At 36.8% G+C, this 12,653-nt stretch overlaps 1 protein-coding gene across 1 annotated transcript in view; it reads left to right on the top strand.

The window, feature by feature from the left end:
* LOC139719148 (fibrocystin-L-like) overlaps positions 1-12,653 on the top strand; it is a 133,620-nt gene that overhangs the window by 30,898 nt on the left and 90,069 nt on the right. The window contains exons 2-6 of the mRNA XM_071630582.1: positions 1,630-1,725; positions 4,035-4,170; positions 6,467-6,554; positions 7,828-7,888; positions 9,387-9,486. Coding sequence (XP_071486683.1) covers positions 1,630-1,725; positions 4,035-4,170; positions 6,467-6,554; positions 7,828-7,888; positions 9,387-9,486 — 481 coding nt within the window. The remainder of the gene's footprint in view (positions 1-1,629; positions 1,726-4,034; positions 4,171-6,466; positions 6,555-7,827; positions 7,889-9,386; positions 9,487-12,653) is intronic.

The raw sequence follows: 12,653 nt of genomic DNA on the forward strand, positions 1-12,653 counted from the left end.
CTTTTTCGCACCCTGGCCGCTGACGAAGAGTGCGACTACCTGCTTGTACAATTATGACTTGCGAGCTCCTCCGGCAGGAAGGAGTTTCCTGAATTTGCCGTTTTGGTTTTTCATACATATTGTTGTTCAGTATTCTTTATTATATGAATAAACAATGTAACATGAAAGGCCTAGGTTGTCTCCTGGATTGAACAGAAGGCACAAGGCAAAAACAAAGGACAACACAGAAAAACATGTAAATACATCATACATTGTAAAAAAAACACTCAGTTACAGTTACGTATACTCACAAACAAATTGACCAAAGATGCATTTATACACAAACAAATTAAAATACACAATACATATATCTAATTTCAAAACATACCTTATTATCAAAATAATGTAACTTCATCTCATTCTATTATTTTCATTTCTTTACGTTTTATATAAATCGTTCTCGTAAAACCTTTCTCTCTCCCTCCCTCTCCCTCTCTCTCTCTCTGCCTCCCCCCTGCTTTATATATATATATATATATATGTCTGAATAAGAAAATAGTCCGAGGCTTGTTATATCCAAGAGGACAAATCTTGTTCCATCATGACGTAAACTCTGACGATCTCTGACGTTTAGGATTATTCTATCAGCGGATAATGATTTCATAGAATAATTCCTACTCGATCCAAACATAATTATAGGTTTGATATGAATACATCTACGGAATGCCCTATTCTCCAATGTCAGATCTTGACTCGACCTACAAATGTCAACCGACTCTGTAGAAAGACGAGATGGAGTAGCGTCATATAGGTCTGATTCGGAGACTACCGCGGGGAACATGGCTTGCGGTCAGTTATTTCGGACAATGAAAAGCGTTTTAATCACCCTAATATTATGAAAAATACTATGAAGGCACTTTCGTATCAAACGGGGATCGCGGTAACAAAACCGTACTCTTTTTTAGACACTCTATTTGCTCTACCAATTTTTCAAAGACGAATGGTTATACACGTACTTTCGATCGAGGCATAATCGATTTGCATTATTGTAGTCTTGCACTAGGCAGCCAGTAATGATTTTCTTTTCTTTCTGTTATGTATGTGGGCTGTGTGTGTGTTTGTATTGATGGTTCTAGTAATGCAGTTTATAGGCAAGTTCGAAATCCTATTTCCACTTCCATCTCTGTTTTGTTTGTTATTTTCTTTGTTGAATTTTGTTTGTTTGTATTTAGTGTCGTCTCTTATTCTCAGGACTCTGAGAGACTAATCTAACGTTGGATTTTGTCCTATTTTGGCTATGATTCGGTGCTATATACGCTTTGGATAGAGAAAGGTAGTCGGTACTTTACCATTGAAAGAGTCTGGATAGACATTTGTTATATATCATGAATGACGTTATTATTTGAACGTAGTATTTGACGAGAGAATAAACACTTTATAACAAAATAATCGAATTCTGTGAAGTAAATGATGAGATCCGATATATAGATCAAAATAGATAAGAACATAATATTGGGAACTACGTTACTCAAAGCTTCTTGTCTCAGTAACACAAAAGAAAGAATTTACACGCCATTTTGTATAACTAAGATTGTAATACAATCTTACATTCTATCTTGGAATAACGGAAGTCATCCTCTTTTCTTACAGTGACGTCAGTACTAGGTGAACCAAGGTTTCACTACCTTTTGAGCGCTCGATCTGGGAGTGCGCTTGGCGGACACTTGGTCGAGCTGAAGGGACAAGGTAAGCCCTCTAACGACGAAGAGCGGAGAATCGAATGGTCGTTGTATTTTGTCATGCAGTGTAATGGCCAACTCAAATGTATATAAATAGGTCCTAAAATAATTGTAATTGCTACAATGGTTGCTTATCTAGGTACATTGTTTGCTTATGTAACTTGTTGATATGGCAGTATAGTGTCAACATCATGATGTGTAATTGTTTTCTTTCTGAAGAAAATGTAAACAAAATTGTCAAGACTGTGTAGATTTATAAATGCAATATGAAATTAAATCTTTTAGAATATGTGCTCTCCTACAAAAGATCGGTAGCTTGCCCAGATTCATTTGAACAATAAACATGTAACGTTTTACTTCTTTATACTTATGTCATCCTTTCTTCCTGAGACGCTCACACTGAGAAGTTGAAGGATGGAAAAAAAGCACATGGCGAAATATTAAGTGTTTATTAAATGAAAAACCATTGGTCAACCGTACATTGCTTCTATTCTAAAGGAGGTAAAAGGGAATGTAGCCTATACATTGTAGTATAATATCGTATGTATAAAATCATGAACTTTTATCATTACTATCATCGTTATTACAGCATACTTCTCATTATGCAATTTGCATCTTATTGATACAGTTATTTTTACTTATTAATACACACTCACTTACAGACACTTTATTATCATAATAAGCCAGTTCGTAGTTCCACTTTGCGCATGAGCAGAAACAAGGTCATTCGGACCAACAGGCATAATGGTTTCTAGATTCACTGGGACAAGCATCTGTAATGTAATAGTTATTCATGAGATACTTATAAATGTTGCTTGCCAGCACATCCACCTGACAGCAAAAGTGGTATTTGGCAATATCAATAGAAAGAGATTGTTAATACATTCAATGCAAAATAATGAAATGGATGCTTTCCCAAGTGTAAATTGACGGATCGTTCTGCTCATCTGGTCTACGCAACTCTATTCTTTGTTTGAACAGGATTGTGAATATAAATAACATAAATTGTTATGTATGTAGCTCTAAAACGAGTGGAGTGCCCCTAACCGACTGAGAAAAGAGAAAGGTCATTCGTACCAATGCGCCCATGAGCTAACTCCGAACTAGCTTATTGTATTACCATGGACATAATACACATGAAGATTCATCGTATCGTTAGTTAATTCATGCACTCGTACATCTCAAAAGCGCCACGAAGACATTTTTGGCAGGCTTCACTGCTAAGTTGATCCCATGATCGTCACCGCCAGCAAGTCGGGAGAAGAACAAGACGGAGAGTCGAGAAATCTAAAACTATAGGCTATATGCGCAGAAGAAAATAACTCATAAAAATCGAGTAAAGTGAATGTGCAGTTGTGGTGTATGTTAGCACACCATACCTCAACAACTTCGCTTGGGAGAACAGGCAGTTTTTAAAAGAAAGCTAACATTCTGGCAGAATGATTGTCATTTATGATCTCAATATTTCACTTTTCTCCAGCTTATTCCAGAGCAAAAAGGGACGGTAATGGCAGAGAACAGATATATCTTGCCATTAGGCAAGGTATTATGCGTGAGCGAAAATGTGCAAATCGGCGAGGAGCAATAGATAAAAATGCCCGGTCTCCGTATCCCTTGAGATGTGTGATGGGCACCTGAAGAGTAAGGCCAGATGAACGAAGGCCAGGGCGAGGCTGCCGTCGCTCGATTAGGGAAGACAGGTATCCTGAGGCCAGACCATGAATGGCCTTAAAAGTGAGCAGTAAGATCTTGAAATCAATTCTGTTCTTGATGGGAAGCCAATGCAGCTCAGCCAGGACAGGGGTGATGTGATCATACTCCCTCAGTCCAGTGAGCAAGCGTGCTGCTGCATTCTGTACTGTTTGAAGTCTGTTCAAAGTTGCAGATGGAAGGCCAGCTAGAAGACTGTTACAAAAATCCAGTCTTGATGTTATGGGTGAATGAATGATGCTTTCTGCTGCCGTCCTTGTAAGCAGAGGTCTAATAGCAGCGATGCTACGAAGCTGGAAGTAAGTAGTCTGGCATACCTGCGAAACATGCCTGATACATGATCACACAATCGTTATTGTCCAGACACCTGAATGTACTCTTTAAGATGCACATAATCAGGTGTCGGTGACGATCATTACATCAAAGAAAGACTGCAATGAACTGTCAATAGATATTAGGTCCATGGTATAACGTACTAACATAATTGATTATGTATAACTATAAGATTATGTTATTTAATTAACACAAGACCTCTGCATCTGAAGCCCATGTGGTACAATTATATATATCTAACTGTTAATTCTCTCTCTCTCTCTCTCCTATTAGAATTCAGCACAGAATTTTCGCTCGACGGTGACCCCGACGTTGGTAACAGGGTGTACTTCCGTGATTCCATCAGGCAATTCGAGTGTGACGTAGTGCGATATCTGTCCAATGAGGAGAAGCTAACATGTCAAACCAGGTGCGCAATAACATTATCCAAAAGGGTTTATTGGCGCCTAATGATGTAACGAGCATGTTTCCTTTGAATTTTCTTCATGAAAAAAAAAAATAATGACAAGATGGCTTTGATTTGATCTGATTTCTTTGTTTGTTTTTATAGTAGTCACGGATTACAATGTGCAGTTAAAGTAACATTATTATACCCAATTCATATTATTCTAGAACTTGCAATATATATAATAATATGATTATATATATATATATATATATCATAATAAATCATATAAAGAGAAACCTAAAAAAAGGATAGCTTGCCATTTATACTTTGCAGTTCTCCTTGTTTCTTATAATCATAAACTCTCAAAACACAACTTTCAACTTTATGGCATGAAACATCGATGGTATGAAATTTCACAATCAGCGTTCCAAAAAGGGTATATGGTTGATGCGACAAATACATATACAATGTATATATATATATATATATATATTCAGGGCTCCACACTAACTTTTATTCTTGGTGGCTCGATTGGGCCACCAGAATCATTGATTTTAATTTTTTTTTGGTGGCCCGAAAAAAAATCAAGAAAAACATTAAAAAAACTAAATCGGTCCTACTAAACATAGAAAGTATTTAGTATACTGAAGTGATACACGCACCTATGTCTAAAATGAATGAATAGAAAATTAAATCATCTTACCATTATTCTGAGTGCCAAGATTTAGCAAATAGGCTTGTAGATTATTATAAAAGTTGATGTCTATTATATTTAGGTAGTCAAAACTTACGTTTGAAATGAGAAAGTGGGAGCATTTGCAGACATTTGTAAACATCCGACATTTGTTTTAGCATTGTAAAGAGCCAAAAGTTACCGTTACTCATTTGTGATTGTAAAAGCAATCATCCAACATTTACTAGTATTTTAAGACCTTACGGAGCTGAATGTTACCGTTAATCATTTTCAAATGTGAAAGCAAACAACCAACATTCATTTTAGCATCTTACGGAGCTGAATGTCATTCTTATTCATTTCCGAACGTAAAAGCAAAAATCCGCTATTTATTTTAGCACCTACCTGAGCCGATTGATACCATTAATCATTTCCAAATGTAAAAGTCACAATCTGTAATTTATTTTAGCATCGTACGGAGCAGAATATTATCGTTATTCATTTCCAGATTTAAAAGCAAACATCCGACATTTATTTCATTATCGTACGGAGCCGAATGCTACTGCTGTCCACTTCCGAAAGTGAAATGAATCATCTGACAGTTATTTCAGCAGCATACGGAGCCGAATGTTACTGTTTTTCATTTTTGAACGTGAAGGCAGACATCAGACATTTCCTTTACCATCAAACGCAGCTGAATGTTACTGTTATTCATTTCGAAATGTAATAGCAAATATCCGATATTTATTTTAGCATCATGATTATGGAGCAGAATGTTACTGGTATTTACTTCCAAACGTAAAAGCAATCATCTGACATTTATTTTGGCATCTTCCGGAGCCGAATGTTATGCCTTTTTACTTTCGAAAGTAAAAGCAAACATCCGACATTTATTTAATCATCTTACGGAGTTGAATATTACTGTTATTCATTTCCGAACGTCAAAGAAAACATTCGACATTTATTTCAGCATCTTCCGGAGCCGAATGTTATCCTTATTCATTTCCGAACGCAAAATCAAATATCTGACATTAATTTTAGCACCGTAGGGATAGGGAGCTGAATCTTACCGTTATTCATTTCCAAAAGTATAAGCAAACATCCGACATTTATTTTAGTATCATACGGAGTCGAATATTACCGTTATTCATTTCCAAAATTAAAAGCAAACATCTGACATTAATTTTATTTTAGCATCTTAGGGAGCCGATTGTTACCGCTGTTCATTTCCAAAAGTAAAGTCAAACATCCGACTTTTTTGGTGGCCCGATCGGGCCACCAAAATCTTCATATCTGAAATTTTGGTGGCCCGACGTGCGTTTTTGGTGGCCCCGGGCCACCGTTAGTGTCGAGCCCTTTGACCGAAACGTCAGTCCAGTTTTTTGGCTCCTGCGGTGTTTATACGACTGTTTCTCAACTCTTGATATCTATTCATCACACCCCGACGCAGAACTTTCCTATTTTGATGACTATATATATATATATATATATATATATATATATATATATATAATATATATATATATATATATATATATATATATATATATCGTTACTTTTTTATCATTCTGCATTCTTCTGTGAGCATTTTATAACGAAATGAAGGTCTATTTCTTCTTCTTTTTTAACAATTGTCGTCTTCAGGCCGGGAGTCGCTGGATATTACGAGGTGGTTGTCGAAGTTAACGGTAAAGTCATTCCTCGATGCACTAACCACGGCTGCAGATATCGGGTGAGTTGGAGAAAGATTGTATGGCAATATCGAAGAGTAAACCTTTCATTCTTTACCCTGTATAAACGAAAAAAAAAATGTAAGTAATGTAACTATTGTAAGTTCGATGTATTGAATGGCCCACAGTCCTACAAGCTTGTCTTTACGTGGTCCCTGTTTTCATTGATTTCAATTATTTTGAATAGTATATATTAGTTCCACAACATATGCAGTTTTGTTTTTTGTAATACATTGTACAGTATGTTTTCTTTGAATCTGTTATCGACGACAAACATGTGTTATTGGAAATAAAATTTCATGTGAATCGAAAATTGAAATATAAAGAAACAAATTACTGCTGAAATATTAGAATGAACGATTTACTCTATTGTGCAGACCTGATTATATTTTTTGCTGGTTTTTTTTTCTAAAACTAGACAAAAATTTCCCTTTTAACAATGTGCTAAGTCTAAGAATGATTAATGACAGGGAATGATAGCGAAGTTTGACTAGTTTGTCACCCTTCATTTACAGAGAGAAAAAAGAGATGTGGTTTATGGTTTGCTTTGATCAGTTCATCAAGTTGGATATAGAGTGAAATTAGACGAATGAAACGCTAGAAGTTTGATCAAAATTGAACCTGAATAATGAACTTATTGAAATTCAAAGTTTCCGAGATCTGATGGTTTTATAAAATACTATGCAGAGATTGGATAAGGTTCAACAATATAATTGATTGTTAATTACTGTAGTAAACTTTAGATATAATTATATAGAGATCAATATTCATGCATTATGCTTTTTACTCACTTTCGTTTACATGTTACGCAGTGAATTTTGAAAAGTGCAGTTGCGAGTAAATAATGAGCGATTTAACGCTGTTAAATCAATAATATCACTATAAAATCACAGTGCAACATATATTTCCCGATCCTCATGTGTATTGTTATAATAATGATAATGATAATAATAATAATAATAATAATAATGATAATAATGATGATAATAACAATAATAATAATGATAAGATCTTATTTACCCAGGGTAACCTCTTCAGTGTTGCCACTGCTCTACCAGAGGGCCCTGCCATTATTATTACCCCAGCGTTGCCAGGTACCCATTTATACACCTGGGTCGAGAGGGACATGGTGGGTAAAACATCTTGTCCAAGGACGTAAGCGCTGGGCGGGATTTGAACTCGGGTCCTCCGATCGGGAGTCGGGAGTCTTATCCACTATGCCACAGCGCCCTCATTGTTATATGTTTCTCATGTCGTCTTTAATTTTTCTTTCAGTACTGGCGAGAAGACCAAGGAGCACAGACTACAGTAATCTACACCCAGTCTGGACCGATCGGTGGGTCACCAACTCGTTAAGATATAAAACCACACAACTCCATATTTATATTTTAGATATAAAACAAAACAAGAACATTACATTTGAAAAAACGGAATGTCACAAAATGTAAATGATCCAAAAAGTACAAATTGTTACAACATTAAGTTGATTACGATAGAAGCAACCAAATCCTGAATGATTTTAGAATAAATTGTACTAAAATTTTAACTTTTTATAATGACATAAAATGTGCCAAATCATTGACCAAAAAAAAAAAGAGGGATTCTTGTTCATAATAATCTTCATGAATTTCAGGTGGAACTGTAAGGTGTTTTCGTCATCGTCACTTCTCATAGCAGTGATTTGTGAAAATATGATTACATTAGAAACTTCTCATACATTTCTTCTATTTTAAATGATACCGCCAGCACAATCATGTTCGTTGGACCGAAACCCTTTTTATCAAAGTCATCCTTTATAACTTGTAAGAGGGGTTTCTCATCAGTCATAAAGATCCTATATAATAAGGATACGGCGAAGCTTCAAGTCCCCACAATCAGCACTTCGCTTGGGTGCACGTGACCATAAAAGCCAACGAGTCATCACTGTCCACCAGTCATACAGCCTATGAGTTCCACACTATACAAACAAGGCCCACTAGACCGACACGTTATGCCCGTGTTATAATGTTAAACTCGTGGGTTGTTTTTACCTTTACAGTGTCGAAGTCATGGGCCTTATTTGCCTAGTGTCATACTCACGGGCTGTCTATGACTCGTGGACTGTATGACTCAAGGACCTTTTTGATGTCGAACTCGTGGGCTGTATGATCGTGGGTTTAACCCCCTTTGCTTGTGGTAGAACATTTTGTTTATTAAGCGATTTAGATTAGTGCACATTTCCGTCACTCTTCGTTCGATATGACACTCTAGTTGTGTCACTATCTTCCTAACCTAAGGAGACTGAGAGCCTTTATGCAATGTCAGTGATCATTTATATTTTTCTTTGTGCATAGAACGGTTTTCAGCCGAGTATAGCAATTTATTCAAATGCCGTCTCGTTGTGCACAAGAAGTGACCTTCATGTGAAGAATCATGCTTGGTATTGTTGATTAACACGAACATTATGCAGTCTTTAACGCTAACGGCAATATTTATTTTCTTGTGAATTTCGTTGTCAATGCAGAAATATAAATGAAACAAGACGAAGCAGTAAAATATGGCTTCATCATCGTTATTCTGAATACATAATTATTGACATCGTTATAATCCTTATCACTGCTGATTGGACCCTTTCGAGCTTCAGGATCATTCTACGAACTTCCAACTCATGTGCAAAAAATAAATAAATGAATAAAGAAAGAAAGAAAGAAAGAAAGAGAGAAAGAAAGAAAGGAAGAAGCTAGAAACAAATACTTAGAATTGATTTCGCAAATTTAGACCGTCTGAAAGAAGAGAGATGAATGCAAGCCTTCGACCAAACTCCAAACATTATTTCTTTTTTTCACCATGTACAGGGACCAAGACCACTTTGTACGGAAGGTTCTACACCATCATTTACGACAGTCTCCAGCAGTCAAATGAGGATGAAGGCACGAGTGGAGTTGTGATACAGAAGTACATTCATTATTTTATTTAATTCAATTTAACTTATTTTAATCTTCCAGTTTCCAATACAGTCTCATTCTTTCAAGTGTGTTTTCCATCTACCATTTTCATTTCATTTGTTTTTATTTGCAATGAGGAATATCAGTATCAAAACATAACATGAAAGGAAAACCAATGTACATAATATATTCTATATGCATCGAAATAATATAAACACTATGAAAATTGAGAGTTTAGAAATTTCGAAATTGAGAAAATTCCAGTATTCGCCTTACTGTTTTGACTGAAAATCTCAGAAATCTTCCACCCGAGATGCTGCCGAGTGATGTATGCGGGGATTCTCCCTTCCCTCAATGCCCCCAAACAAATGTCACTGCGTTTACAAATGAGTTTTTCAAATTATTTGATCAGTGAGTGAGAAAATAACACACCACTGGAAAAAAAAAATCTTTTTTAATTTGTGACTTGAATAGGTAACAAAAATATTGTCTCAAAATTTTCTTTAAAGTTTTTCATATCTTCCACCCAAAGTTTGCAACAACAGTTTAACTTCAATTCTAATAATGAAAAAGCTCCCGAAGCCTTCTTCCACATTCGTCTTGTTCAGTCGCTGCCCTTGTGATAGTATTGATACAGTATAGATACTCAGTAATTGGATCAGTGAATGAGAAAAATTACGCAACTAATTTGGTTTGGTTTGGTTTATTTCTGCATTTTCTTACCCCAAATACAGAGTATGCAAAAAAGGGAGAGTTTAACATACCAATCAATACAAGAAATGTCATTTTCATAACAACATCAGTCTGTAATGACATAGATGAATCAAAACAACGACTGTATTTATGAACAAAGGAGAAATCAATACAGGGTACCGTCATCATGAGCAGAGCTTGACGTGGATGAGGCCCTATCTATATAATATGTAATACGAATATAATACAACACCAATTATAGATCTACTCATTAAACTCTTAATCTTAATATCATACGAAACACATTTTACAAAAATGTAAGTCTTTAGCTTGTTTTAGTTGTTTGGGATTGTGTTTTTGTTTTTGTTTTTTTTTTTTGTTGTTTTTTTTTGGGGGGGGGGCAAATCCGAATAGATAACCATGTTGTGTTCTCACACTGATCTTTTTTTTTTATTGAAAATGTTCCAAATATTCTATCCAAAGTGTGTACCACAGATAGTTGGGTTAGAAGTCTATGAATGCAAAGCCCTGAGCCCCCCCCCCCCCACACACACACACACACATGCGCGCTCGCATTGAACATTGTTGAACAGTATTTTTGCCCACATCCTACCCCCAGGCAAAATCCTGCCCCTCCTAGATCCTATACCCGATAGCCACTCGGTCGCTTCACTCCCTCACAGTCAGTCCGCAGCGTGAGCGAAAACGCACGTATTTATTCAAGTCGTATGCACGGCTGAGCGGTGCTTGCATACGTAATGAGCAGATACATGGTCATGAACAAATCCGTGTAGAACGAGTATTTCTCGTCAGTTTTCGACACTTTTAGTATCGACTGAAAGAGAAAACATAAGCAAATATGCTCATGATCAAAATAAACGGAAAAGAAGAATAAAGAATATCAAAATCCCTCTCGAAGTTCGGTATTGTATTCAAAAATATTCCTTCACGTTTGACGCCAAAAAATTAACCTGAAATCTTTCATGCCCCTCTAAAATATGGTGAAGACTATGTCCGCTAAGGTATATAGTATCACAATAAGGGCACGTTTTCCCATCTTCATTTCAATACGGGTCAGGAACTAGCAAAATTCAGAGACATGTCTAGCGTCGAGTTTAAAAAGATTATCCTCGCATTCGCACCGGAATTCCGGGTCTGTGATTGGTCGAAATCTGTCGCAAGACGCGGCGTGTCGCATTGCGTAGTATCCATTGGCTGCTGACTCAATGCTGTGAGTTTTAAATGTTAGGTTCCAGATTGTGATCGAATTTTCACTCTCTGTACAAAACTTGAACTTTACACAGGAACCAATGATGTGTATGTGAGTGTGCACTTACAATGACCCTGAACAATGGACCTGGCTGCCACCTGTCCCGAGCTCTGCTGCCAGGCACATGAATGCTTAATCAATTATTCATGTGGATTGCCCCGAGCACTGCTAGTCTGAATTCTTGACACAGGGTGAAATGCATCCACATGAAAGAAGTAAGCACATGTTTCCATGTGCTTGCACACACCACATTTCAGAATGAACAAAGACTAGCTGCGATAGTGGAATTCCTCATGAAACATTCCAATCCTGGCCATTGTCCACGACCATTGTCTGGGTATCAACAACACATTCCACGCGTGTTCATTCACTACCCCACTTCCAGTAAGAAAACATAATTTGCCTTGTTTTCAACAGGAAAATTCACAACCTTAAAAATGGTGCCCCTCTTCGTTTTTTAATTGATCATACTCGCTCAAGTTTCACGATTGTGAAATCGAAGAAATTACGGAGATCTATTTTCAATACCAGTCAGGAACTAGCAAAACATCAAACTATGATCTAAAAGCTTCTTGAACATTGGCAAAATAATCGTTTACTTTGATGCTAAAATTGACTACTATATTGACATCAAAAATAGGGAAATTAGGTATCAAATTAATGAGCATAATCAGCTCTATAACATACCTAACCATCCTGGGTAAAACAATGCACTGCGAAAGCTATGAAAGCTGTTGTTGCGACCTCTGCAAAAACTCTCGCAAAGTATCGCGAAATCTCGTCAGTCTCAAGGGCACAAACTGCGTAAACGTGATTCTGAATAAAATTGTCGTTCGTGCCTCATTATCGCACACGCTGCGGACTGACTGCTCATTGTAATATAGAAGTCCAACTTTGACCCACCCCCGCCCCCTAAAAAAGCAAACAAAGAAAGAAAGAAACGAACAAACAACAAAAACAACCAACTAGTGCGCACGCGATGCATGATGGCCTGTAGGTCACAGATATAAATACATTGTACTTTACTAGGCTGTGAAGAGTTCTGTGGGCTGTAGGTGCTATGCAAGATCCTATTAAGAGTGAACGCAGAGGGCAGCAGCTGCTGTTGAACAGAGCGGGTTGCCCGCTCTGCTGCTGTTGAACTGCTTCGTCGTACTTCAGCTATGCACATATGCACTAGTACCAGCGACGCACGTTGTGAAAAGAAAGGTGTT

The sequence above is a fragment of the Diadema antillarum genome, unplaced genomic scaffold (genome assembly GCF_040938485.1).
Source record: "Diadema antillarum isolate AM-2024a unplaced genomic scaffold, OU_Dant_1.0 scf00000105, whole genome shotgun sequence".
Lineage (NCBI taxonomy): Eukaryota > Metazoa > Echinodermata > Echinoidea > Diadematoida > Diadematidae > Diadema > Diadema antillarum.